General features: G+C 47.0%; 1 protein-coding gene across 2 annotated transcripts in view; it reads left to right on the top strand.

The window, feature by feature from the left end:
• The first annotated feature begins 931 nt into the window (after positions 1 to 931).
• hk1 (hexokinase 1) overlaps positions 932 to 27012 on the top strand; it is a 33645-nt gene continuing 7564 nt past the window's right edge. Inside the window, exons 1-3 of one of the 2 annotated variants that reach the window (XM_072464475.1) lie at positions 932 to 959; positions 25208 to 25370; positions 26324 to 26472. In XM_072464475.1, coding sequence (XP_072320576.1) covers positions 939 to 959; positions 25208 to 25370; positions 26324 to 26472 — 333 coding nt within the window. In that variant the 5' untranslated portion in view covers positions 932 to 938. Of the gene's footprint in view, positions 960 to 21777; positions 22052 to 25207; positions 25371 to 26323; positions 26473 to 27012 lie in introns of those variants that run through there. The other variant, XM_072464474.1, reaches the window with a different exon arrangement.

Below are 27012 nucleotides of genomic sequence, written 5' to 3'. Positions count from 1 at the left end.
TGGCAACAACCTCCTTCCCCGCAGTCAGAGCATTGAAGATGGGTCGTGGCTGGGTCTCCCAACATGACAATGACCTGAAGCACACAGCCAAGATAACCAAGGAGTGGCTCCTTAAGAAGCATATCAAGGTTCTGGAGGGGCCTAGCCAGTCCAGACCAAAATCTAATAAAAAAATAATCTTTGGAGGGAGCTGAAACTCTGTGTTGCTCAGCGACAGCCCTGAAACCTGACAGATCTAGAGATCTGTGTGGAGGAGTGAGCCAGAATTCCTGCTGCAGTGTGTTCAAACCTGGTCAAGAATTACAGGAAATGTTTGACCCCTGTAAGTGTAAACAAATATTTCTTAGGTGTTCAAATAGTTATTTGCAGCAATAACATACAATTAAATTATTTAAAAAATCATACCATTTAGATCTTTCTCAATGTATTTATTAATTATTGGTAAAGATGGGACATTTGGTGCACGGTGCCACTGGTCATGTGAGCCAGCATCTAATCTAACCCGGATTAGGAGGCAAATGAAAATGCAATCCCAGCGCACTGTAACTTCACTCATAATCCCATGCTGTCCTGTAATGACCTGCTCCAGTTTAACCACTATAGGACTCAGTGGTAGCCTCTCTGTCACTGGACCTAGAAATGTTCAACCTGGAGTTAATGATATACGCAATCCAAACCATAAATCTTATAAAGAAATTGTAAAATCTTGTGAACTAAAAGTATTTTGGGCAGTGTAACTGTGGGAGACTGAGTAGGATTCAGTCTTTGTCTTCTTGCATCAATAAGAGCTTTGATAAAAAGCTTAAGCAGTCGCTGGTTATTGCAGACCGAAAACATTTTTTAGGTAAACATCTGCATTTTTACTTTGTTATAAATTTAAATTTGACCACGATCTTCAAATCATCATTGCAGAAGGTGACATGGATTCAGATGAGGACATGGATGTCTTCTCAGGAAAGGTAACATGTTTAGGACACTATGTAGCCTAATGCAAATACGGTCGTTTTTATGAAAATGTTACAAATGTTTAGATGTTAAATGTGTACATTGTGTTTAGCATTTCTAAAAACTTGTTGATTTTCAGTCCTTTCACAGTTAGCTGATTTACTCATTTAAAGACACATTTTAGCTAATTTTTTGATGGATTGGATCTGTTATCGTTGGGCTTCTAAAAAAAGGTCAATATTTCCCATCCCTATTATACTAGCCTATATAAGTTTAGTCCCAAGTCATTATTTGTTTTTATTTTTTACATCATATTTTACAAAAAGGAAAAACAGCTCACCCTGCACAAATTTGTATAGCATCAATTTAAGAGCAGAATATTTAACCAGACTAATGTGTGTTGAAGTATGCAGATCAACTAAAGTGAATCATTCCCCCCAACCTCATGCCAGACTCTTTTAGTGCGTGAAGTGGCAGCTGCGCTCAGACCATCCTCTGTTTGAACAGGTGGACGGGGTGTTGAGACCCTCATTATATGAAGTGTCACGACACTAAACAAAGATCCTCAGTTTGGTGTTTGAACAGGCCATTATAATCTGTATTTTCTTCTTTGAGGCTTAAAGATCCTTTATTTATCTTATTGATTAGGTATGCAATCCCCTCCAAATATATAACCAAAGTAGCTTTTTGAACTGGCAGTAGGCCTGCATTATTTATTAAACCTATGTTTAAAACATAATTGAAAGAAATGTCTTAAAAAATGATTGGCACATAAAATTTAAATGTAATATGTTTTGCTACATGGAAACACTTGATATGGATGGTAATTCCCAGTATGTATTCGTTTGTGGCTGACCATTTGTTTCTGATCCTGCAAATGGAATTTAGCTTAAAAGCATATAGTTATAATAATTTTAACAAGAACAATAATAATAATAATAATAATAATCCAGTAAATAAAGTAATAAAACAAACAATACAGTACAAACAATTCAATGAATAATTGCCTCCCAACCCCAAAACCCCCAAAACAATACCAAATAAAGTTGGGGAAATGTTAAATTTCCCATTTTAAATCTCTTAAAGCTTCTTTCGACAACTTTACACACTTATTAAGTTCAGCAATCACTCATCGGTGTCTTAATTGGGCTTTATAACTGACTGACTGATAGGAGAGGCTATTTTAGTGCCATGTATTGTAGTGACCAAGTTTATAACATGGGCCTATGTCAGAGGTTCTCAAAGTGTGGGGCGTGCCCATTGAGGATCACATGTTTGCCTCTGTCCCTCCCCTGTCCCTCCTCTGTCCCTCCTCTGTCCCTCCTCTGTTCCTTCTCTATCCCTCCCCTGTTTCTCCTTTGTCTCTCCTCTGTCTCTCCTCTGTCTCTCCTATGTCCCTCCTGTGTCTCTCCTTATCTGTCCCTCCTCTGTCCCTCCTCTGTCCCTCCTCTGTCCCTCCTCTGTCCCTCCTCTGTTCCTCCTCTGTCCCTCCTCGGTCCCTCCTCTGTTCCTCCTCTGTTCCTCCTCTGTCCCTCCTCTGTCCCGCCGCACACGCTTCTGTCCTAGTTCCCTTTGCGTTCGTTTCCCTCCCTGTAAAGATACATTTATAAGGTTTTGCTTTTATTTTTGTAACTTCCTGTGTCACTGGAAGTTACAGTGAGGTGAAAACATAACACAAAAAAACAAGGTGAAAGTTATACAAATCCAAAGATCAAGCTACAGTCAACAGGGGAACATGGTTTGTAATTATTAATGTATTATTGAGCAATTTTTAAATGTTTATTTTACAAATGTATGTAAACAGTTATGCTAATGTAATAAGCTAGTAACAGTGATAATACGGATACAATTTTTATTTGTTTTTGCTTAGCTCTGACGTTGGTTGAATGGCACGGAATGGAAACAATAAAAACGAATTTAACCATTAGTTCTGGCCTTTTCAATTTGACTGGACACTACAATCCCCTTTATAAATCTAACAATTGAACTTCTTCTTCTTTGATGTTTTATGTTGTTGTTTTATGGCGGTTGGTATCCAAGCGTTACATTACCGCCAGACTTTATTCTTCAGACTTTATTCTTTAAACTTAATTTAGACCGCCTATACTTCAGTCTTGTTGTTGTTGTTGTTTTATGGCGGTTGGTATCCAAGTGTTACATTACCATCCATCCATCCATCCATCTTCTGCCGCTTTATCCGGGGCCGGGTCGCGGGGGCAGCAGTCTGAGCAAGGACTCCCATACTTCCTTCTCCCCAGACACTTCCTCTAACTCCTCCGGGGGGATCCCGAGGCGTTCCCAGGCCAGCCGAGAGACATAGTCTCTCCAGCGTGTCCTGGGTCTTCCCCGGGGCCTCTTCCCGGTGGGACATGCCTGAAACACCTCCCGAGGGAGGCGCCCAGGAGGCATCCGGAACAGATGCCCGAGCCACCTCAGCTGGCTCCTCTCGACATGGAGGAGCAGCGGCTCTACTCCGAGCTCCCCCCGTGTGGCCGAGCTCCTCACCTTATCTCTAAGGGAGCGCCCAGCCACACGGCGAAGGAAACTCCTTTCGACCGCTTGTATCCGCGATCTTGTTCTTTCGGTCATTACCCAAAGCTCATGACCATAGGTGAGAGTAGGAACGTAGACCGACCGGTAAATAGAGAGCTCAGCTCCCTCTTCACCACAACGGTCCGATGCAGCGACTGCATCACTGCAGCCGCTGCACCGATCTGCCTGTCGATCTCACGCACCATCCTTCCCTCACTCGTGAACAAGACCCCGAGATACTTGAACTCCTCCACTTGGGGTAAGGACTCCCCACCCACCTGAAGAGGGCAAGCCACCTTTTTCCGGTCGAGAACCATGGCTGCGGATTGCAGCCGCTTCACACTCGGCTGCAAACCGTCCCAGTGCATATTGCAGGTCCGGGTTTGATGGAGCCATCAGGACAACATTGTCTGCAAACAGCAGAGATGAGATCCTGTGGTCCCCAAACCGGACACCCTCCGACCCCTGACTGCGCCTAGAAATTCTGTCCATAAAAATTATGAACAGAACCGGTGACAAAGGGCAGCCCTGGCGGAGTCCAACATGCACTGGGAACAGGTCTGACTTACTGCCGGCAATGCGAACACAGCTCCTGCTCCGGTCATACAGGGACCGCAAAGGGCCCCGAACCCCGTACTCCCGGAGCACCCCCCAAAGGACACCCCGAGGGACACGGTCGAAAGCCTTCTCCAGATCCACAAAGCACATGTGGACTGGTTGGGCAAACTCCCATGAACCCTCAAGCACCCGATGGCGGGTATAGAGCTGGTATTGTTGTTGTTGTTGTTGTTGTTGTTTTATGGCAGTTGGCATCCGAGTGTTGCATTACCGCCAGACTTTATTCCTTAGACTGTTGTTGCTGTTGTTATTGTTTTATGGCAGTCGACAGCCGAGTGTCGCATTACCGCCAGACTTTATTCCCCAGACTTTGTCGTAGTCCTAAAAGTTGTTCTTCCAGTGCTTTGACTTCCAGTGCTTTGACAAAGCCCAAGAGGTCATGAGATCCCTTTGTCATTGTATCCTATATAAGTTCTTCCTCCCCTCAGACTTTGTTGTTGTTGTTGTTTTATGGCGGTTGGCATCCAATTGTTGTTGTTGTTGTTGTTGTTGTTGTTTTATGGCGGTTGGCATCCGAGTGTTGCATTACCGCCAGACTTTATTCCTCAGACGTTTCGTAGTCCTCAGACTCTGTCGTAGTCCGTAAAAGTACTCCTCCCATCGCTTTGGCGTTACAAAGCCCATGAGGTCATGATGTGTTTTTGTGACTAGAATAGTTGTTGTGTCAGAGACCAACCGGCTTTATTCCAGGGAGACTCTTCTTCACCTTCCTCGCCCTCTTTGACGTTCGGTGCTTTGGAAGTACAAAGCCCATGAGATCATGGGACGTCTTTGTTGTTTTACAAAGCCCATGAGGTCATGGGACGTCTTTGTCGTTTTATCCTTTAGAAGTCCTTCTTCCATCACTTTGGCGTTTCTAGGCCCATGAAGTCCAAGCGCGTTAGAACATCCTCTTGCTCCTCATCCTCGGCTCAGTCTCCAACACCCCCCACCTCTATAAACGTTTACCCAGCCCTGTGCTACATAAGTAAGCAACCACAGCCTGACACAAACCCTGTGACTGGATCGCCAGAACGTTCCGCAGATTGAACTCCCGCCCATTATTCCGAAACCACAAGGCCAACCCGGCCCTTTCCCTATCATAAGCCTCACAGCAAATCAGCACATGCTCGACAGTCTCTGGCACCCGACAGTGACCACACAGACCGGTCGGATGTTTGCCTATCCTACTCAGTGACCAATTGAGTCCAGTATGGCCAATCCTCATGCGGGCGAAGGCCCTTTCCTCCCACGCGTTCCTGCCCACAGACCCGCAAGGACCCACACTACCCTGTATGTGATAGAGATGCCGTCCAGTAACACAGTGGCTCCAAAATTCCTGCCAAAGGCCGACCACATGACTCTTGATAACAGGCTTGATTTCAGATTTGCTTAACTCAACCGCCACATCAATTGATGGCCGCCGAAGGGAACGTTTAGCCAGTGCATCAGCCATTTCGTTACCATCCACCCCCACATGCGCAGGGACCCAAATGAAGGAAACCCTCACATCCTTCCTGGACAGGGAGAGCATCAGACAGAAGATGCCATTCAACACATCCTGTCTGCAATCCGATTTCCCAGATTTAATGCTTTGCAATGCAGAAAGGCTGTCAGAGGCCACCACAATGCCGCAACACTGCAAAGCAGATTCCGCCCATTCCAACGCCAACCGTATCGCTATAAGTTCCGACGTGAAAACAGAAAGGCGATCTGTCAACCTCTTCTTGACCGCTAGCCCCAGGTCAGGCACAAAATAAGCGGCGCCAGTACGCCCACTCTCAGGATCCCTAGACCCGTCGGTATAAATAAACACATCACCTGAGTGCTTATCGATGAGCGCTTGAACGGCAAACTGCGGTGCCCTCCCAGCGACTCCTCTAAGCTTGCCATGCAAGCTAACATCAACAGGAGCCGGGACAAACTTCCACGGAGCTATAGCAGACAAAGCCACCGACGGGCTCACACGCAGATCACCAACCCCCGCAAGCCGCGCCTTCGCATTTCCTACCTGGCTGAAAATCATACCGCCAGCCTCACTCTGCCCCCCATCAACCCTGAGAAAGTCCCTCACCGGGTGAGAGCTCGTATGACCTTGCACATTCACCCAGTAAGCCAACAGAAGTTCTAGCCTCCGGAGCCGTAACGGCAATTCCCCCAACTCAACCTGCAGCGCCGAGACAGGGGAGGTCCTAAAAGCCCTACAGCAGATGCGCAAGGCCTGGGCTTGCTCCACATCAAGCTTCTTTAAGTTAGTCTCAGCCGCAGACATGTAGGCTATACAGCCATAATCAATAGCCGCCCTCATGACGGCCCGATAAATACCCAGGAGCGACCTTCTGCTGGCCCCCCAGTCCTGGCCGGATAGACAACGAAGCAAGTTATTCACCCTTTTGCATTTACCACTGACCTCATCAATGTGCCGACGCCAACTAAGCCTCTCGTCAAAGGTGACCCCCAAGAACCTCACCTCCCTGACCTGTTCGAGCACCTGCCCATGCAGTCGAAGGGAGACGTCCCTATGTCCATTGAAGAAACAGATCACTTGAGACTTCCGTACGGACAGTTTAAACCCCCACTTCAGGGTCCACTGCTCCACCTGCTGTATTGCCCTTTGCAGTTTCGCCTCGTAAAACCGGAGATTCCTCCCTCTCACCCATAGAGCGCCATCGTCAGCATAAAGGCTCCTCCCAACAGACCCATCCACGTCGTCAAAGATGTCCTTAATCATAACATTGAACAAGATAGGGCTACACACACTCCCCTGCGGGATCCCATTCTCCACCCCATAGACCCCAGAGTAAGCAGCGCCCACTCTGGTTTGGATACGCCGGCCAGACAGAAAGCTCCGGACCCAGTTAAACAGTTTACCCTTCACACCACACTTCCGCAGCTTAATGAGGAGCCCATCCTTCCAAACCATATCGTACGCCTTCTCCACATCAAAGAGCACCGCAATAACCTTTTCTTTCTGAGCCCTGGCCAGCTGGATATCAGATTCCAAACACAACACGGAATCCATGGTGTTCCTGCCCCTACGGAAACCACTTTGGTGCGCGGGAAGCAAACCCTGACTCTCCAAGAAGTAATCCAACCGCTCGGTAACCATGCGCTCCATCGTTTTCCCGAGCTGCGACGTCAAGGCAATCGGCCTATAACTTGAAGGGTCAGACGCTGGCCTACCCGGCTTCAGAACCGGCACCACCGTAGACTGTTTCCACGCAGATGGAACACAACCTGAATCCCAAACACGGTTGAAAAGACCCAGGACTAGCCCAAGCGTGTCATCAGTCAAATGAGAGAGCATGTCATAGCACACCTCATCTTTACCCGGGGCTGTCTGTTTCGCCTTAGAAAGTGCTCTCCTTAGCTCAAACAAACTAAACGGAAGGTCAAGGTCATCTTGAGTCGAAGGCTGGTGCCCAATCAGCTCAGAATTCTGGGCCAAAGTACTCTCCCTGTAGTGCCTTTCCGCAGGTGAGAGATTGTCAGAGCTGTGCACCGACACAAAGGTGCTGGCCAACAGTTCAGCTTTGTCAACGTCGCTGACTGCTTCAACACCATTCAGTATTAGGACCGGGGTCCCACGACGGCGCTCAACCCCATGCATCCGCTTAATCATCCCCCAAACATCCCCGAGACGCGTTTCTCTCCCAATTTTGGAACAATACCGCCTCCAATAGGCACTCTTGGCCGTTCTCACAGTTTTCCGCACAACAGCGCGGGCCCTCTTGTAGTCAATGAGGGCACCCTCAGTGTGGGCAACCCTTAGCCGGCGAAACGCCGCATTTCTCGCCCTAACAGCATGACCACATGCTTCAGTCCACCACGGCACCCGCTTCCTATGTCCACTACCACCACTCTTAGGAATCGTGCCTACCGCTGACTGCGTGATGAGCGAGACAATTGCACTATTGAGATCATCCACCTGAGTCAATCCTCCTTCCTGCAGAACCCTAGAACCATCATCAGCTTTCCTCAGGAAAGCCCCCCAGTTCGCCCTTGCCAACTGCCACCTCTGGATCCTCGTCCCCCTGACCACACAGCTCCCAAAGCCAATCACGGTGCGGACTAGATAGTGATCGCTACCAAAAGAAAGATTACCAAGAACCTCCCAACTACAAACACCAGCTAACTCCTTGGACACAAGTGTAAGATCTATTGCACTTTCCGCACCGATCCCCATATCATAGCGGGTCCCACCCCCATCATTCAGACAAACCAACTCCCTTTGATTGATAAAACCCTCTACCACCTGCCCATACCTATCGGTACCACTACCGCCCCACAAAGCGCTATGCGCATTAAAATCCCCACACCACACGGCCTTTCCCCGAACATCCTTACCGATACTATGTAAGGACTCTAGCGTTAACTCACCACACGGATTATAAAGGTTAACCACAGTAACAGCTTCACCACCCAGCCAGACCCTCACCGCCAGGGCCTCCGGCGCTTTACTCACACTGACAACAACGTAATTTAGGTCATCTCGGACAAACACAGCCACACCTCCGCCTCTACCCTGCTCCCTATCATTCCTAACACACACATACCCTTGTATCCCAAAACCCCACCTAGGTCGTAACCAAGTCTCCTGCACGCACATAACGTGAGGCTTGTTCAACAAGGTAGAGACAAAATGCTTAAATTCCTGGCCATTAGCACGAAGACTACGCGCATTCCATTGCAAGACAACCACCGCCATTATGAGCCCCCGGAACCTGACGGCGCATCGGGAGCCCCCCCACTCCCACTGCCAGAATGGGGCAGGGCGCCCTCCCGCAGCGCATCCTCTATCTCCGTCCACTCGGGGCCCCCAGCTCCAAAGTACTTCCCTGCAGCCTTAGCGATGATCTTAGTCTTTTCGGATCTCTTCTTGGTTTGCCCAGTACAGTTAATCACTTCCACTATAAAGAGGAAGAAATCTTTCCTCTTCACAACCAGTACATCCTCCGCACCCACAGGGCCTCTGCCCGTGGAAGCCACACTCACGGGCATCCCAGTGGGGACCTCCCCCTGGCTGCGGGCAACGCTGCCCCCTCCCCTGTCGCCTAGGACACCAGCAGCACTGGCAGCCCCCACTGCATCCACCGTCACCTGACTACCAGACACCTTCTTGACCGCATCCGCGTAGGATATGCCTTGAGAGGCTCTAACTTTTTGCACCTCCGCAGCCCTCTTGCTGAACACGCATCCCCCGTAGGCAGAGCTATGCTCTCCCCCACAGTTACAGCACTTGAGTTTTGCTCCGTCGTCACACTTCCCATACTCGTGGTCTCCTGCACATTTACCACACTTCTGCTTCCCTCTACAGACCGCTGCAATATGCCCAAAGCGCTGGCACTTGAAGCAACGCAGGGGCGGCAGAACATATGGGCGTACGCCATAGCGCATGTACCCAACGCACACCACACGAGGCAGGATCCCACCTTCAAATCTAATCATTATCGACAGGCTGTCACACCTTACCCCATCCCGGGTCATCTTCAACCGCCTAGCATCCACCACCTTAGCTCCAGTCAAATTCTCCTTTATGTCATCCACAGATGTCGTCGTAGGGACGCCTACTATAACTCCCCTGACCGTGCCTCTTACAGCATCAGACACAAGAATGTCCTTCCCACCCAGACACTTAGCTTCAATCGCCTTCCTTTGCTGAGCCACGTCCTTGCACACAACCAGCAGCGAGCCATCCCTAAGGACACTCGCATGCTTGACCACTCCCACAGCTACAGTCAGGCTCCTTGTCAACGCCATCGGATCCCACCCCTTAAAGGACGCATTATCCTGCGCGAGCTTTATGAACACCTTACACTCTGAACTCACATCTCCGACATCTGCAACCCCCCCGCCCTGCTCCTCACTGAGAGAGCCCTCCATAGACGAGCAAGAAGACGCCCTACGCTGCACAGGATCAGTGGCTCCAGGGGAGTCCTCCCCGCTGTTCATATCGTCACCGACCAGGTCACGCTTCCTCTTCTTCTTCCCCGTCATACGGACCGAGGCGTTCCTCTATGTTGCCGTAATATCCAAACTGTTGTCGTTGTAGTTTTTTTATGGCAGTTGGCATCCAAGTGCACGAGGTATTGTTCGTTGTTGTGTTGTTGTCGTTGTTGTTGTTGTTAGTTGTTGTTGTTGTTGTTGTTTTATGGCGGTTGGCATCCAATTGTTGCATTACCGCCTTCTTCTTGCATTACCGCCAGACTTTATTCCTCAGACTTTTCGTAGTCCTCAGACTCTGTCGTAGTCCGTAAAAGTACTCCTTCCATTGCTTTGGTGTTACAAAGCCCATGAGGTCATGATATGTCTTTGTGACTAGAATAGTTGTTGTTGTTTCAGAGACCAACCGGCTTTATTCCAGGGAGACTCTTCTTCATCTTCCTCTCCTTCTTTGACGTTCGGTGCTTCCACCGTACAGCTTTATTCTTTAGGCTTTATTCTATAGGCTTTAATATTTCCACTGATGTCGCTGCTTGGTAGCCGTGCGTCTACGAGACTGGACGAGGACAGGAGACCACCCCCACCCCCATCTCGTCACTCTGATCACTATGACTCCCCACAAGCAGACCCCCATCACTCCGACTCCCATTTAGCGCCTTTAGCCTGTTTTCTATATCTGCCCAATCAAGCTCCTTTGTTCCAAGGAATCTCCCTGCAGCTTTAGTTGTTGTTATTGTTGTTGTTGTTGTTTTATGGCGGTTGGCATCCAATTGTTGCATTACCGCCAGACTTTATTCCTCAGACTTTTCGTAGTTGTTGTTGTTGTTGTTGTTGTTGTTTTATGGCGGTTGGCATCCGAGTGTTGCATTACCACCAGACTTTATTCCTTAGACTGTTGTTGCTGTTGTTATTGTTTTATGGCAGTCGACAGCCGAGTGTCGCATTACCGCCAGACTTTATTCCCCAGACTTTGTCGTAGTCCTAAAAGTTGTTCTTCCAGTGCTTTGACCTCCAGTGCTTTGACAAAGCCCAAGAGGTCATGAGATGCCTTTGTCATTGTATCCTATAGAAGTTGTTGTTGTTGTTTAATGGCGGTTGGCATCCGAGTGTTGCATTACCGCCAGACTTTATTCCTCAGACTTTTCGTAGTTGTTGTTGTTGTTGTTGTTGTTTTATGGCGGTTGACATCCGAGTGTTGCATTACCGCCAGACTTTATTCCTTAGACTTTGTCGTAGTCCTAAAAGTTCTTCTTCCAGTGCCTTGACTTCCAGTGCTTTGTCCTCAGACTCTGTCGTAGTCCGTAAAGTAGTCCTCAGATTCTGTTGGAGTCCGTAAAAGTACTCCTTCCATTGTTTTTGGTGTTACAAAGCCCAGAAGTTCTTCCTCCCCTCAGACTTTGTCGTAGTCCTTAAAAATTCTTATTCCATCGCTTTGGAAGTACAAAGCCCATGAGGTCATGGGACGTCTTTGTTGTTTTACAAAGCCCATGAGGTCATGGGACATCTTTGACGTTTTATCCTTTAGAAGTCCTTCTTCCATCACTCTGTCGTTTCTAGGCCCATCTGGCCAGGGCTCAGAAAGAAAAGGTTATTGCGGTGCTCTTTGATGTGGAGAAGGCGTACGATATGGTTTGGAAGGATGGGCTCCTCATTAAGCTGCGGAAGTGTGGTGTGAAGGGTAAACTGTTTAACTGGGTCCGGAGCTTTCTGTCTGGCCGGCGTATCCAAACCAGAGTGGGCGCTGCTTACTCTGGGGTCTATGAGGTAGAGAATGGGATCCCGCAGGGGAGTGTGTGTAGCCCTATCTTGTTCAATGTTATGATTAAGGACATCTTTGACGACGTGGATGGGTCTGTTGGGAGGAGCCTTTATGCTGATGATGGCGCTCTATGGGTGAGAGGGAGGAATCTCCGGTTTTACGAGGCGAAACTGCAAAGGGCAATACAGCAGGTGGAGCAGTGGACCCTGAAGTGGGGGTTTAAACTGTCCGTACGGAAGTCTAAAGTGATCTGTTTCTTCAATGGGCATAGGGACGTCTCCCTTCGACTGCATGGGCAGGTGCTCGAACAGGTCAGGGAGGTGAGGTTCTTGGGGGTCACCTTTGACGAGAGGCTTAGTTGGCGTCAGCACATTGATGAGGTCAGTGGTAAATGCAAAAGGGTGAATAACTTGCTTCGTTGTCTATCCGGCCAGGACTGGGGGGCCAGCAGAAGGGTGCTCCTGGGTATTTATCGGGCCGTCATGAGGGCGGCTATTGATTATGGCTGTATAGCCTACATGTCTGCGGCTGAGACTAACTTAAAGAAGCTTGATGTGGCGCAAGCCCAGGCCTTGCGCATCTGCTGTAGGGCTTTTAGGACCTCCTCTGTCTCGGCGCTGCAGGTTGAGTTGGGGGAATTGCCGTTGCGGCTTCGGAGGCTAGAACTTCTGTTGGCTTACTGGGTGAATGTGCAAGGTCATACGAGCTCTCACCCGGTGAGGGACTTTCTCAGGGTTGATGGGGGGCAGAGTGAGGCTGGCGGTATGGTTTTTAGCCAGGTAGGAAATGCGAAGGCGCGGCTTGCGGGGGTTGGTGATCTGCGTGTGAGCCCGTCGGTGGCTTTGTCTGCTATAGCTCCGTGAAAGTTTGTCCCGGCTCCTGTTGATGTTAGCTTGCATGGCAAGCTTAGAGGAGTCGCTGGGAGGGCACCGCAGTTTGCCGTTCAAGCGCTCATCGATAAGCACTCAGGTGATGTGTTTATTTATACCGACGGGTCTAGGGATCCTGAGAGTGGGCGTACTGGCGCCGCTTATTTTGTGCCTGACCTGGGGCTGGCGGTCAAGAAGAGGTTGACAGATCGCCTTTCTGTTTTCACGTCGGAACTCATAGCGATACGGTTGGCATTGGAATGGGCGGAATCTGCTTTGCAGTGTTGCGGCATTGTGTTGGTCTCTGACAGCCTTTCTGCATTGCAAAGCATTAAATCTGGGAAATCGGATTGCAGACAGGATGTGTTGAATGGCATCTTCTGTCTGCTGCTCTCCCTGTCCAGGAAGGATGTGAGGGTTTCCTTCATTTGGGTCCCTGCGCATGTGGGGGTGGATGGTAACGAAATGGCTGATGCACTGGCTAAGCGTTCCCTTAGGCGGCCATCAATTGATGTGGCGGTTGAGTTAAGCAAATCTGAAGTCAAGCCCGTTATCAAGAGTCATGTGGTCGGCCTTTGGCAGGAATTTTGGAGCCACTGTGTTACTGGACGGCATCTCTATCACATACAGGGTAGTGTGGGTCCTTGCGGGTCTATGGGCAGGAACGCGTGGGAGGAAAGGGCCTTCGCCCGCATGAGGATTGGCCATGCTGGACTCAATTGGTCACTGAGTAGGATAGGCAAGCATCCGACCGGTCTGTGTGGTCGCTGTCGGGTGCCAGAGACTGTCGAGCATGTGCTGATTTGCTGTGAGGCTTATGATAGAGAAAGGGCCGGGTTGGCCTTGTGGTTTCGGAATAATGGGCGGGAGTTCAATCTGCGGAACGTTCTGGCGATCCAGTCACAGGGTTTGTGTCAGGCTGTGGTTGCTTACTTATGTAAGTAACGCGTTCCTGCCCATAGACCCGCAAGGACCCACGCTACCCTGTATGTGATAGAGATGCCGTCCAGTAACACAGTGGCTCCAAAATTCCTGCCAAAGGCCGACCACATGACTCTTGATAACGGGCTTGATTTCAGACTTGCCCAACTCAACCGCCACATCAATTGATGGCCGCCGAAGGGAACGTTTAGCCAGTGCATCAGCCATTTCGTTACCATCCACCCCCACATGCGCAGGGACCCAAATGAAGGAAACCCTCACATCCTTCCTGGACAGGGAGAGCATCAGACAGAAGATGCCATTCAACACATCCTGTCTGCAATCCGATTTCCCAGATTTAATGCTTTGCAATGCAGAAAGGCTGTCAGAGGCCACCACAATGCCGCAACACTGCAAAGCAGATTCCGCCCATTCCAACGCCAACCGTATCGCTATAAGTTCCGACGTGAAAACAGAAAGGCGATCTGTCAACCTCTTCTTGACCGCTAGCCCCAGGTCAGGCACAAAATAAGCGGCGCCAGTACGCCCACTCTCAGGATCCCTAGACCCGTCGGTATAAATAAACACATCACCTGAGTGCTTATCGATAATAATAATAATAATAATAACTTTTATTTATATAGCGCTTTTCAGTGACCCAAAGACGCTGAACATAATAAAAAAGGGGGGGGTATTTACAGACAGGGGGACAACACGTACAGAACACATTAATATACAGATAAAATGAACAAGACAGAAGAAGTAGAGAGAAAAAGATGGGGATGTAACAGGGGGTAGAAGTGTAGGCAATGGGGTAGAGGAGGCTAGGGGTAGGGGAGGTCATAGGCTTGGGTGAAGAGGTATGTTTTTAGGCGGGATTTGAATGTTGTGAGTGAGGGAGAGTGGCGGACAGGTTGGGGGAGGGAGTTCCAGAGTCGGGGTGCTGTTCGGGAGAATGCTCTGTCGCCAAAAGTTTTGAGTCGGGATGTTGGTGCAGTCAGGGTGAGAGAGGAGGAGGATCGCAGAGCTCGGGTGGGGCGGTGGGGGATGAGGAGGTCAGACAGGTAGGGGGGGGCAAGGTGGTGAAGAGCTTTGAAGGTGAGGAGGAGTATTTTAAAGTTTATGCGCTGCTTGATGGGGAGCCAGTGGAGAGAGCGGAGAACGGGAGTGATGTGATCACGGGACCGGGTGTGGGTGAGGAGGCGGGCAGCGGAGTTTTGGACCATTTGGAGTCTATGGAGGGAATGGGAGGAGATGCCAGTGAGGAGGGAGTTGCAGTAGTCGAGGCGGGAGGAGATGAAGGCATGGATGAGGGATTCAGCAGCGGGGAGGGTGAGGCAGTGTCGGATTTTGGCGATGCGGCGGAGGTGGAAGTATGAGGTCTTGACAATGTGGCTGACATGGGGAGTGAAGGAGAGGGTGGGGTCCATGATGACACCGAGATTGCGTACCAGGGTAGAGGGGGTGATGGTCGAGGTGTCGATGCTGAGTGAAAAGGGACCAGTTTTATTGAGAGTGGATTTGGTGCCAATGAGGAGGAGCTCTGTTTTGTCACTGTTCAGTTTGAGGAAGTTGAGAGTGAGCCATGATTTTATTGTAGAGATGGAGGTTTCAATGTGGCTGAGGGGAGGGTTTTGGGTGGATTTGGTGGTGAGGTATATCTGGGTGTCGTCAGCGTAGCAGTGAAAGTCCAGGTTGAGTTGGCGGAGGATGTGACCAAGGGGGAAGATGTAGCAGATGAAGAGGAGGGGGCCGAGGACTGAGCCCTGGGGGACCCCCTGCGTTACTGGGGAGAGGGTGGATGAGTGACCGGAGAGGGAAATGAACTCTTGCCTGTTGGTGAGGTAGGATGTGAGCCAGTCAAGTGCAGAGCCCTCAACACCCAGTTGGCGCAGCCTTTGTAGGAGGATGGAATGGTTTATAGTGTCAAAGGCTGCGCTGAGGTCTAGTAGTAACAGGATGTTGAGGGCCCCGGAGTCTGCAGAGGTGAGGAGATCGTTGAGTACTTTGACCAGGGCTGTTTCAGTGCTGTGAAGTGGGCGGAAGCCAGATTGGAGGGGTTCATAGAGGTTGTTTGACTGGAGGTGGGTGTGAAGTTGGGCGGCGACGATGCGTTCCAGCGTTTTTGAGAGGAACGGCAGGTTGGAGATGGGGCGGTAGTTGGAGAGGTTGGCGGAGTCTAGGGTGGGTTTTTTGAGGATGGGGGTGATGGAGGCCAGTTTGTAGATGGAAGGAACATGGCCGAGGGATAAAGACTGGTTGAAGAGGGTGGTGAGATGGGGGATGAGAGCAGGGAGGCAGGCCTTGGTTAGAGTCGTTGGGATCGATGAGCGCTTGAACGGCAAACTGCGGTGCCCTCTCAGCGACTCCTCTAAGCTTGCCATGCAAGCTAACATCAACAGGAGCCGGGACAAACTTCCACGGAGCTATAGCAGACAAAGCCACCGACGGGCTCACACGCAGATCACCAACCCCCGCAAGCCGCGCCTTCGCATTTCCTACCTGGCTGAAAACCATAACGCCAGCCTCACTCTGCCCCCCATCAACCCTGAGAAAGTCCCTCACCGGGTGAGAGCTCGTATGACCTTGCACATTCACCCAGTAAGCCAACAGAAGTTCTAGCCTCCGGAGCCGTAACGGCAATTCCCCCATCTCAACCTGCAGCGCCGAGACAGGGGAGGTCCTAAAAGCCCTACAGCAGATGCGCAAGGCCTGGGCTTGCTCCACATTACGCTTCTTTAAGTTAGTCTCAGCCGCAGACATGTAGGCTATACAGCCATAATCAATAGCCGCCCTCATGACGGCCCGATAAATACCCAGGAGCGACCTTCTGCTGGCCCCCCAGTCCTGGCCGGATAGACAACGAAGCAAGTTATTCACCCTTTTGCATTTACCACTGACCTCATCAATGTGCCGACGCCAACTAAGCCTCTCGTCAAAGGTGACCCCCAAGAACCTCACCTCCCTGACCTGTTCGAGCACCTGCCCATGCAGTCGAAGGGAGATGTCCCTATGCCCATTGAAGAAACAGATCACTTGAGACTTCCGTACGGACAGTTTAAACCCCCACTTCAGGGTCCACTGCTCCACCTGCTGTATTGCCCTTTGCAGTTTCGCCTCGTAAAACCGGAGATTCCTCTCTCTCACCCATAGAGCGCCATCGTCAGCATAAAGGCTCCTCCCAACAGACCCATCCACGTCGTCAAAGATGTCCTTAATCATAACATTGAACAAGATAGGGCTACACACACTCCCCTGCGGGATCCCATTGTTGTTTCAGAGACCAACTGGCTTTATTCCAGGGAGACTCTTCTTCATCTTCCTCTCCTTCTTTGACGTTCGGTGCTTCCACCGTACAGCTTTATTCTTTAGGCTTCATTCTATAGGCTTTAATATTTCCACTGATGTCGCTGCTTGGTAGCCGTGCGTCTACGAGACTGGACGAGGACAGGAGACCACCCCCATCTTGTCACTCTGATCACTCTGACTCCCCACAAGCAGACCCCCATCACTCCGACTCCCATTTAGCGCCTTTAGCCTGTTTTCTATATCTGCCCAATCAAGCTCCTTTGTTCCAAGGAATCTCCCTGCAGCTTTAGCAATGATCCTGATCCTTTCAGTTCTGCTTTGAGTCTGAGCAGCACAGTTTACAACATCCACCATAAAGAGTACAAAATCCTCTCTATCCACAACCAGGGTATTCTCATTAATTCTGGAACCTGCACACTTAGGACCTCCACTCTTGAAACCTTCACACTTCTTGGGAGCCACGCTGGCCTTTCTCATTTCGCCCTGGCTGGGAGCAGCGCTGGCTCCTCTCTCTGTATTTACTCTAAAATCGTTACTTGAAACTTTCTTGACTGCATCTGCATAGGATATACCTTGAGAGACCTCAACAGACTTTATTCCTTAAACTTTGTTTCAAAGCCCACGAGTTCCAAGCTTAGATCATCCTCTTCCTCCTCATCCTCGGCCTTTAGACTTTATTCTTTAGACTTTATCCTTCAGAAGCACATGAGTTCCAAATCCCACGAGTTCAAAGCACATGAGTTCCAAGCACATGATTTCCAAGCCCACAAGTTCCATTTAAACTTGCTCTGCTACTAGTTTAGGAGTACTTTTACGGACTCACACCCGGTCTGGAGAGACGGGAGATGGCGGAGGAGAGTGGATCGGGGATGGAGGACGTTCTGGACGGCGTGGAGGAGCAGCCTTTTCTGCCTGCACGTGCCCGGAAACGTAAGGGGTCCCTTGGCTCGTCCGAGGGTTCTGGGAATGAGCAGCAGGATGAGGCTGGAGCTGTTGATGTCCGGGGTGAGAGCAGAGACTGTGGGGTGATCATAAAGCTTGCACAGGATGGTGCATCCTTTAAGGAGTGGAATTCAGTGGCATTGTCAGGGAGCCTAGCTGTAGCTGTGGGAGTGATCAGGGGTGCGAGTGTCCTTGGAGATGGCTCGCTGCTGGTCGTGTGCAGGGACGCGGCTCAGCAACGGAAGGCGATTGGAACTAAACGTCTGGGTGGAAAGGACATTCTTGTGTCTGATGCTGAAGGAAACACGGTCAGAGGAGTTATCGTGGGTGTCCCTACGGCGACGTCTGTGGATGAAGTTGAGGAGAATTTGACTGGAGTTGCGGTGGTGGACGCTAGGCGTTTGAGGGTGACCCGGTTTGGGGTGGGATGTGACAGCTTGTCGGTGATGGTGGCGCTTGAAGGGAGGTGCCTGCCTAGTAGGGTGTTCATTGGGTACATGTGCTATGGCGTCGGGCCATGTGTTCTGCCGCCCCTGCGTTGCTTTGGGTGCCGGCGCTTTGGGCATGTTGCGGCGGTCTGTGGAGGGAGGCAAAGATGTGGTGGATGTGCGGGAGACGGGGTGACGAGATGGGGGTGGGGGTGGTCTCCTGTCCTCGCCCAGTCTCGTAGACGCACGGCTACCAAGCAGCGACATCAGTGGACATATTAAAGCCTATAGAATGAAGCCTAAAGAATAAAGCTGTACGGTGGAAGCACCGAACGTCAAAGAAGGAGAGGAAGATGAAGAAGAGTCTCCCTGGAATAAAGCCGGTTGGTCTCTAAAACAACAACAACTATTCTAGTCACAAAGACATATCATGACCTCATGGGCTTTGTAACACCAAAGCAATGGAAGGAGTACTTTTACGGACTACGACAGAGTCTGAGGACTACGACAAAGTCTGAGGAATAAAGTCTGGCGGTAATGCAACACTTGGATGCCAACCGCCATAAAACAACAACAACAACAACAACTTTTACGGACTACGACAGTCTGAGGACTACGAAAAGTCTGAGGAATAAAGTCTGGCGGTAATGCAACAATTGGATGCCAACCGCCATAAAACAACAACAACAACAACAACAACAACAAGAAGGCACTGGAAGAAGAACTTTTAGGACTACGACAAAGTCTAAGGAATAAAGTCTGGCGGTAATGCAACACTCGGATGTCAACCGCCATAAAACAACAACAACAACAACAAGTTTAGTTTAGTCTTTTTGTTAGGGACCATATACAAAATCATTAATCTTCAAGAGAAAAGATGATCCCTACCAGATTTAGCTACGGCGACTTTCCATCTGAAGTCCCTGGGCAGGTAAATATATTACAATATTAAAAGTACAGATTTCATTACAATTACAACCCGTAACATGTCATTATTAACATCAGTTCAGTAAAATACACTATAAAATAAATTCATTTCTAAGAGTTACAGAATTAATTCAGACGGATAAAAAAATACAGCTAAAATCTAAGTTGGCTGATGTTGGCACCGTTGATTATCCAGGATGTGCTTTTTCAAGTTTTGAGTGAAATTATGAATATCTATAGACAATTTCAGACTATCTGAAAGTTTAATCCACTGTCTGATAATTAAAAAAGAAAAGGCCGATTGTGCGAAGGCCGAGGATCTTTTCGGGATGGTGCAATTTCTGCTGCTGTGGAGCGGGAGGATCGAGTAGTTTGTTCAGAGCAAAGTTGACATATTTTTTCAAGGGAGGTGAAGTAGCGTTTTAAGGATTTTGAATAGAGTTCTTAGATTTGTAGATAAAATAAAATTGTCAAAACTAAGCATTTTGTATTTGCTAAGGACAAAGTTAATCTTTGTTCCATTGACATAGGTACATCTTTAATTTTGCGTGATTTGGTAAAAAATACACCAACTTTTTAATATTGAGTGTTAGGCATGAGGATTGAAGCCAATTACTATTTTTATCTATAGCAGCAGTCAATTTGATGGCCACTTGCTGCATATCCCCTCCATGCGCATAGATGACAGCGTCATCCGCGTACATGAGGATACCTACATCTCTGCACACAGCCGGGAAGTCATTGATGTAAATACTGAACAGAAGGGTCCCAAAATTGACCCCTGTGGGTCACCTGTTGTGTAGGGCTTCAGAGAGGACATCGCATTATTGGGTCTCACACACTGCGTCCAATCTGAGAGATTTGATTTTAGCCACTGCAGTACTTGAGTTGAGAGATTGTAATTAGAGAGTTTGGACAGGAGGACACAGTGGTTTATTGTGCCAAAGGTCTCTCGAAGGTCCAGAAACACAGCACCCACTGCACCCCCTCTGTCCAGGTAAGCTCTGATGCTTCTGTCAGGTAGCAGCAAGCAGCTTCGGTGGAATGATTGCTGCAAAAACCAAATTGCATCGGATGAAGAAAATTATTGTTGTCAAAATGTTCCGTTAGCTGTAGTAGGTGGCGGTAATGTGACACTTGGATACGAACCGCCATAAAACACCAAAGAAGAAGACTGTGTGACATCAAACATGTTGTTGTTGTTGTTGTTGTGTTAGTTTTAATGGCGCACTTATTGCCACCCACTGTAGTTGTATGTCTTCTGTAGTTGTACATCCAAAGCATGTGTTTTACTCTATACCATAAAGGAGAGAAACAAAGCAAATGCGAAAAGAATGCGTGTCTTCGATTCCGCTTTGATACCGGTGGCTTTGAAGACAACGAATCATAAGCACAGTGGTACAATCAGCACCGTGCAGAGAGGATTTTGTATTTCTGTAGAGAACTGAAAGGATCAGGATCATTGCTAGAGCTGCAGGAAGATGCCTTGGAACAAAAGGGCTTGAATGGGCAGAAATAGAAAACAGTCTAAAGGCGCTAAATGAAGGAAGTCTACTTTTGGAGAATCAAGAGTAATCAGAGTAAAGAAATGGAGGTAGGGGCGTCGCTGGTCTCCTGTCCTCGCTCAATCCAGTAAATGCACGGCTGCAACGGCAACAACGGAAGTAACAAAGCCTAAAGAATAAAGCTGTGCGGCAGAAGCGCCAAACACCAAAGAAGGAGAAGAAGATGAAGAAGAGTCAGCTCTGGAATAAAGTCTGGAGGAATCTGAAGAATTAAGTCTAAAGAAAAGAATAAAATCTAAAGAATAAAGTCTGGCGGTAATGTAACGCCGCTTGGATACGCCAACCGCCATAAAACAACAACAACAACAGCAACTACAACAACAGCCGCCATAAAACACAGAAGAAGAAGAAGAAGAAGAAGAAGAAGAAGAAGAAGAAGAAGAAGAAGAAGAAGAAGAAGAAGAAGAAGAAGAAGAAGAAGAAGAAGAAGAAGAAGAAGAAGAAGAAGAAGAAGAAGAAGAAGAAGAAGAAGAAGAAGAAGAAGAAGAAGAAGAAGAAGAAGAAGAAGAAGAAGAAGAAGAAGAAGAAGAAGAAGAAGAAGAAGAAGAAGAAGAAGAAGAAGAAGAAGAAGAAGAAGAAGAAGAAGAAGAAGAAGAAGAAGAAGAAGAAGAAGAAGAAGAAGAAGAAGAAGAAGAAGAAGAAGAAGAAGAAGAAGAAGAAGAAGAAGAAGAAGAAGAAGAAGTCGTCGTCGTCGTCTGTGTGACAGTCGTGGACCGCCAGTGGCAAAAGTGATCCACAGTGGAAAAAAAGTAACGCTGCGTCTTCTCCTTGACACACAACAGCAAAGCGCCAATTCTGCTCTGTCCCAGAGGCTGAGGGGGGCGTGGAGCACACCAGAAGCTCTGGCACACATAGTCATTCTTTACCACACCTTTGCCTACGTGCCACACCTTTGCCTATGTGCCACACCTTTGCCTCCTCCTCCCCTGGGCCTCCTCCATCCCTGCTTTTGCCTCCGCCGCGTCCGCCGCGTCAGAGCCAATCAGAGCAGAGGAGCCTTTCACGCGCGTTGGTCCAATGAGCGCGCCGGGTGTGGGCCGGCCCGCCTCTCCATGCGTGCGCCCGTCCTGCGGCTAAACTTCGCTGTCCCACTCGTGCTTCCTGGCTCCGCAAGGAAGAGTCGAGTGTCTATTTTAGTCCGCGAGAACTTTGCGTTTTATCTGGTGGTGTGTTTTACGCGCTGTTTTATGTTCAGACTGTGTGGGGACAGAAAAGTTTGCGTGCGTCTGTCCGCGAGTGCGTGAGACCAGGATGATCGCAGCCCAGCTACTCGCGTATTACTTCACTGAACTTAAGGATGACCAGGTTAAACGGGTAAGGCTTCGTTTTTTCTGTCAAAATAAGTGTGTCAAAGGTTTGTGTGCGGTGACATTGAAGTGATCTAATGCGAACAATGTGAAGGTCAGCGAACAGTTTCTTCATCAACTTCACTGGAACGACCCATTTCCTTGTTGAGTTACGTTTTGAGTTATACGGGTCATTAAACAGTAATGGATTCCGAGCATGGATCTATTATAATGGTTCTGAGCTCACCAGGATCTACTTGAACCGGTCGTGATTCAGCAGAAGTCCCGAGTTTATTAGGCTAAGCACATGACGTAACCAAACCAACGTGGAAGTGTCTGATGATGAAAAGAACATGAGGCAGAAGGTGATCTGAACAGAACAGGATCACAATCAAGCAAAGTGTGTCTTGTTGGCATCTTTATTTTCCGATGTAAGCTATGGACTGCATTAGTTGTTCACTGGCTCCTTTTTAGAGATATGTGTGGATGAAACTTGAGCATTTCCATCCCTGATCATTCCAAGTATGAATGTCACATTAAGGTGATGTTGCAAATGGCTCTTCTCTATTGTGAAAGCGGTTACTGCTGAACACTCTCCACCTATAAAGTTTATCATTTGGGAGTCATGTTATGTATTAGTGGAAAGATTGTTTTGCTCAAGAGGCAGAGGCACTTTAAAACCGCTCTCTGAGGTCACAGTCACATACAGTTAGAGCAGTCTTTTCACTTATGCTTTTAGATCATGCTTTAGACTTGCTTTGGTCTTGGTTTATTCATAGTCCAGGTTTAATTCTGGGTTTAGTCAAGGTCAAATGTTTATGGGGTGTTTGTGTCCCCACATAACCTTAAGCAAACTTGCTCCATGACACAATTGATATGAAAACTAGTTGGGAACCAAGAGCAAATAGAAAAGTAATATAAATATGAGGGGTCACTTTATGTCCTAAGTAAAATATGAATACCAGTAATACAGATGTGTATAGTTACAAATAATGTGTTATTTGGCGTCTGATTTGACCAAATCTGTCTCACTCTGCCCGGCTGTCTCTTCCTCTGTCCTCCCTGAAATAGGACGGCTTTAGGTCATGTGATCTAAGGTGAGCTTACACACAAATGCCGTGCTGAACACTGGTTCAGGTGTGCAGCTGCTAGGAGACTGAAAGAGCTGCTTGTTCACTGATGTAGAGACCTATGGTTGAGATCAAAACACAGTGTTTTTATTTTTCGCATCACACAAGGTTCAAACATGTCCTAAAATTCAGTAACTTTGATGCAGTGTCCTTGAATGAACTTTCTCCCCTACATGCCTGCTTTACCCTGTTATACTTGTAGCCGCTTGTGCTAGGTGAAGTGCAGGAAATGTAAATTAGAGCAGAGCAGAGTGGAGGACTGTATTTTTCCGTGTGCGTGCGTGCGTGTGTGTGCGTAAGCTCAGGTTTCAGAGCGTCCCCTGTACACGTCACACTGACGAGAACAGTGCATTGTCAATGGGGAACTGCAAACAGAAAGGACAGAGATGCAGAGAGGAGGGGCTGAGGAGGCCACAGAGAAGGAGAGGTGCTGCAGACTGTGACACGAGAAAGTCCCTGGTGTGATGAGTCGATAACTCGGCCTTTACTATCGCATATTCTTCTTCTTTTAAAAAAGATTTTTTGGCCCAAAGTCTTTATTAAACAGGGAACGACCGTGTGTAATGGGGATGAGAGAGAAGGGAGGACATGCCGTACAACGTACTTACTCTTTCATGTCAAAAAATAGTGTCTTCATCAGGGCTGCAATATCTGATCGATTATTAAAAAAAATGTCAACTAAGTTAGTAATCAAATGATCATTATGAGCTGAAAAAATACATTTTATGACTCAAATTAAGCCACAATGACCTGAAATGACATGGAAAATATGTAAATTTAGTGTTCAACGACTTCACTTCTGCTTAATCTAGGTCACATTTAGTAACAATGTTTTCATCGTGTGACGTTTGCATTTCAAACAACCTCACTAGACTAATCGATTAGCAAAATGATCATTAGTTGCAGCCCTGATCTCAACAGACTAAAACTAAGAACTCCTGACAAGATAGTTTAATTTAATCCCTAAACCCTGAATTGATATTATCTGAGAAACATTAAAAAAAAAAACGAGCCCATTTAGAATAATACAGAATAGAATATACCTTTTAACACCAAAAATATTGTCCCAAATTTCTGTCTTGCATAGCCTCCCATCAGGCTTTCATATTTAAATGCTTTTCCTAATGTTTTCCTTTAAGCCAACAGTGTTGTTATAGTGGAAACTGTAAGCCTAATGTTCAGGCGACAGTGGAGGTGCACATGAGATAAAAAATATCCCCCCTCGACACATGTTGGTGTCGCCGCTGCTCTGCCTGAACAGTGTTTAAAACTCAGTTACTACATTACACATGCTTAAAACAAGTACAGATAAATTGTACCCTGCTGCTTTGGTAAGGTATTTTGAGAACATGTTGGTGCTTGTTACTGTGAGCTGTAAATGCTGTAACAGGATGTTACAGCATTTGAAACGACTGCACATGTCAAATAGAGCAGAGATTACTATACGTACTACTAATATAAGGAATGTAACATCTCCTATGATTACACTAGGATGATGGAACATTGCACCAACAACCAAATATTTAACCTATTCATTGTTTTAATAATATATCAGCCAATTATTTGGTTAGCTTTTATTTACTTTTCAGCTACATTTTTCAAATCTTTTGCCAAAACTTAAATTTTTTGAGTGTTTTGAGGAAACGCATTTCCAAAACAGGAAATACAACATTCATTCCCATTCGTCAGTTACACAAGATCCAATTGCACTTGCGCTAAACAAGGAGGAGTAACTCTTTTGTGTTAGTATTTCCCCTATACACATAGTATTTGGTATGGCAGTATTTGGCTAATGTCCTTCAGATGTTGGTGTGGTAATAGTTTACACATCTCTTAGTCATGTCCACAGCCACACAATATATTGTATAATTCTGTGAGGAGTCAATTTGTCCCTCAATTAGATTGTGACTAATGAATTCTGGTCAGCAGAAAGTTTATTATTTTTAAAGAGCACATTACAACCAAATGTTCCTGTCTGTATCAGTGACTTTGATCTAAATATATGATCTTTCTGAAGGTGTAAACGGTTACTAATACCTGGTGTTTAATTTCAGATTGACAAGTACCTTTACTCCATGCGTTACTCTGATGAGACGCTGCTGGACATCACACAAAGGTTTCGCCGGGAGCTGGTCAAAGGACTGGGCCGGGACACGAACCCCACGGCTGCGCTGAAGATGCTGCCAACATTTGTGCGCTCGATCCCGGATGGATCAGGTTTGTACCTCTGAGGCTTCCATGACTCCAACCTAGTGATTCATAACATATAAATAAGAAGGGAAGGTAGGACTGAAACGACTTACCTTAACTTAAAAGATATATTTGTATGTATTTAAACAGCAGAGCCCCATTGCAAAACTGGACAAGAAGCAGCAGTTAGACAGCTACATCAAATAACATTTAAAAATATATTTTAGTAATGGAATAATCCTTTTCTGGACTCCAAAACGATCCATTGTCAAAATTGTGTTTCATGATGATTCAGACAACAGTCGTTACATCAAAATAACACAGGAGGGGTGTCAATGTTGGTGTTTTTGATTGAAAAGCTATTTTATTATATCTTTTATTCAGGACCATCTTCAATCTATTGATTTTAAAAATATATATATATATTTCTAGAATAATTGATTAGCGAAGTGATGACAGAATAAGCAAGCCCTAACAGAATAAATATAATATCAGTGTGTTCCAAATTAATTACTAATCAGAAACCGTAACATGTGGTTTGCACTTTTGGTAACATGAAGTTGCAAATTCACAGTTAGTTCAGTAATATTACTGAAGAAACTGTACAACACTGAGCCATGTAAAAGGATGAGATAATGAACTGCTGTGACGAACGTGAACTTGAAGAACTTGAGTACTCTGGAGTTTGTACAGTGTGTTTTATCTAGTGTGTACATGATTGGGCACAAATATAGTAGATTTTTAGACTGACCTTGGTGGCGCATGGTGCACAAACAAATTAAGAAAATGAAGGACGATAACGATAAAACTGCAGCTTTCAAATAAAAGGTCTGGGTCATTTCCACTTTACCCTTAATATTTGGGTTTATCATTATTTGTGTAGAATATGAAGTAGAGGAAGTATTTAGTACAGAAATAAACTGATCTTGAAGATTTGAAGGTGCTTCATCTGTTTTTCTTTTCTTGTTTTGTTCAATCAGAAAAGGGAGACTTCATTGCATTGGATCTGGGCGGCAGTAACTTCAGGATCCTCCGTGTTAAAGTGAGCCATGAAAAGAAACAGACCGTTCAAATGGAGAGTGAAGTCTATGACACTCCTGAAGATATCATTCACGGGACGGGAGCTAGGGTAGGTTTACCTCACACGTACAGATTATTTAAAATGTGCACTATATGCTTTCTGATAGAGGTTCCTATGCGCGTCTCATGGAGATGTTGCTGCCTTGCCTGGAATTTTCCACAGTATGGCATTATTATTATCAGTCTGGTATTTACACAAGAACAGCTGATTTTACTGCTGATAAATACTGTGAGCTGCAGAATCTACTTGTCACTGTCTCCATATAAATAAATGTGGTTTAATGCCATAATATGGAACATTCCAGGCAAAGCACTATAATTTCCATGGAGACTATTATGGCTGTCACGAACAGGTATTTGAATGTCAAATAATTATTTCTAATACATTATCAACCGAATAAAAATTTAAATATGGTGACTATAGTTTATTATTGATGAAAATCAAATTGTTTATTATTGACATTTTAATTTATTAATGCAGCTGTCTTTGTTACAAAAGCTCTTTTCATAAGTGTTTTAGAGTCTATACCATCCAGATAACGATTATGATGACTAAAATAAGATTAGTGATTAGCTCGAGAGACTTAAA

Source organism: Eucyclogobius newberryi, unplaced genomic scaffold, assembly GCF_026437365.1.
Source record: "Eucyclogobius newberryi isolate DKJ021-1_F unplaced genomic scaffold, fEucNew1.0.hap1 SCAF_5, whole genome shotgun sequence".
NCBI classification, from domain to species: Eukaryota; Metazoa; Chordata; class Actinopteri; order Gobiiformes; family Gobiidae; genus Eucyclogobius; species Eucyclogobius newberryi.
The sequence above is the reverse complement of the archived record's forward strand: the minus strand, read 5'-3'. Positions and strand labels throughout refer to the sequence as shown.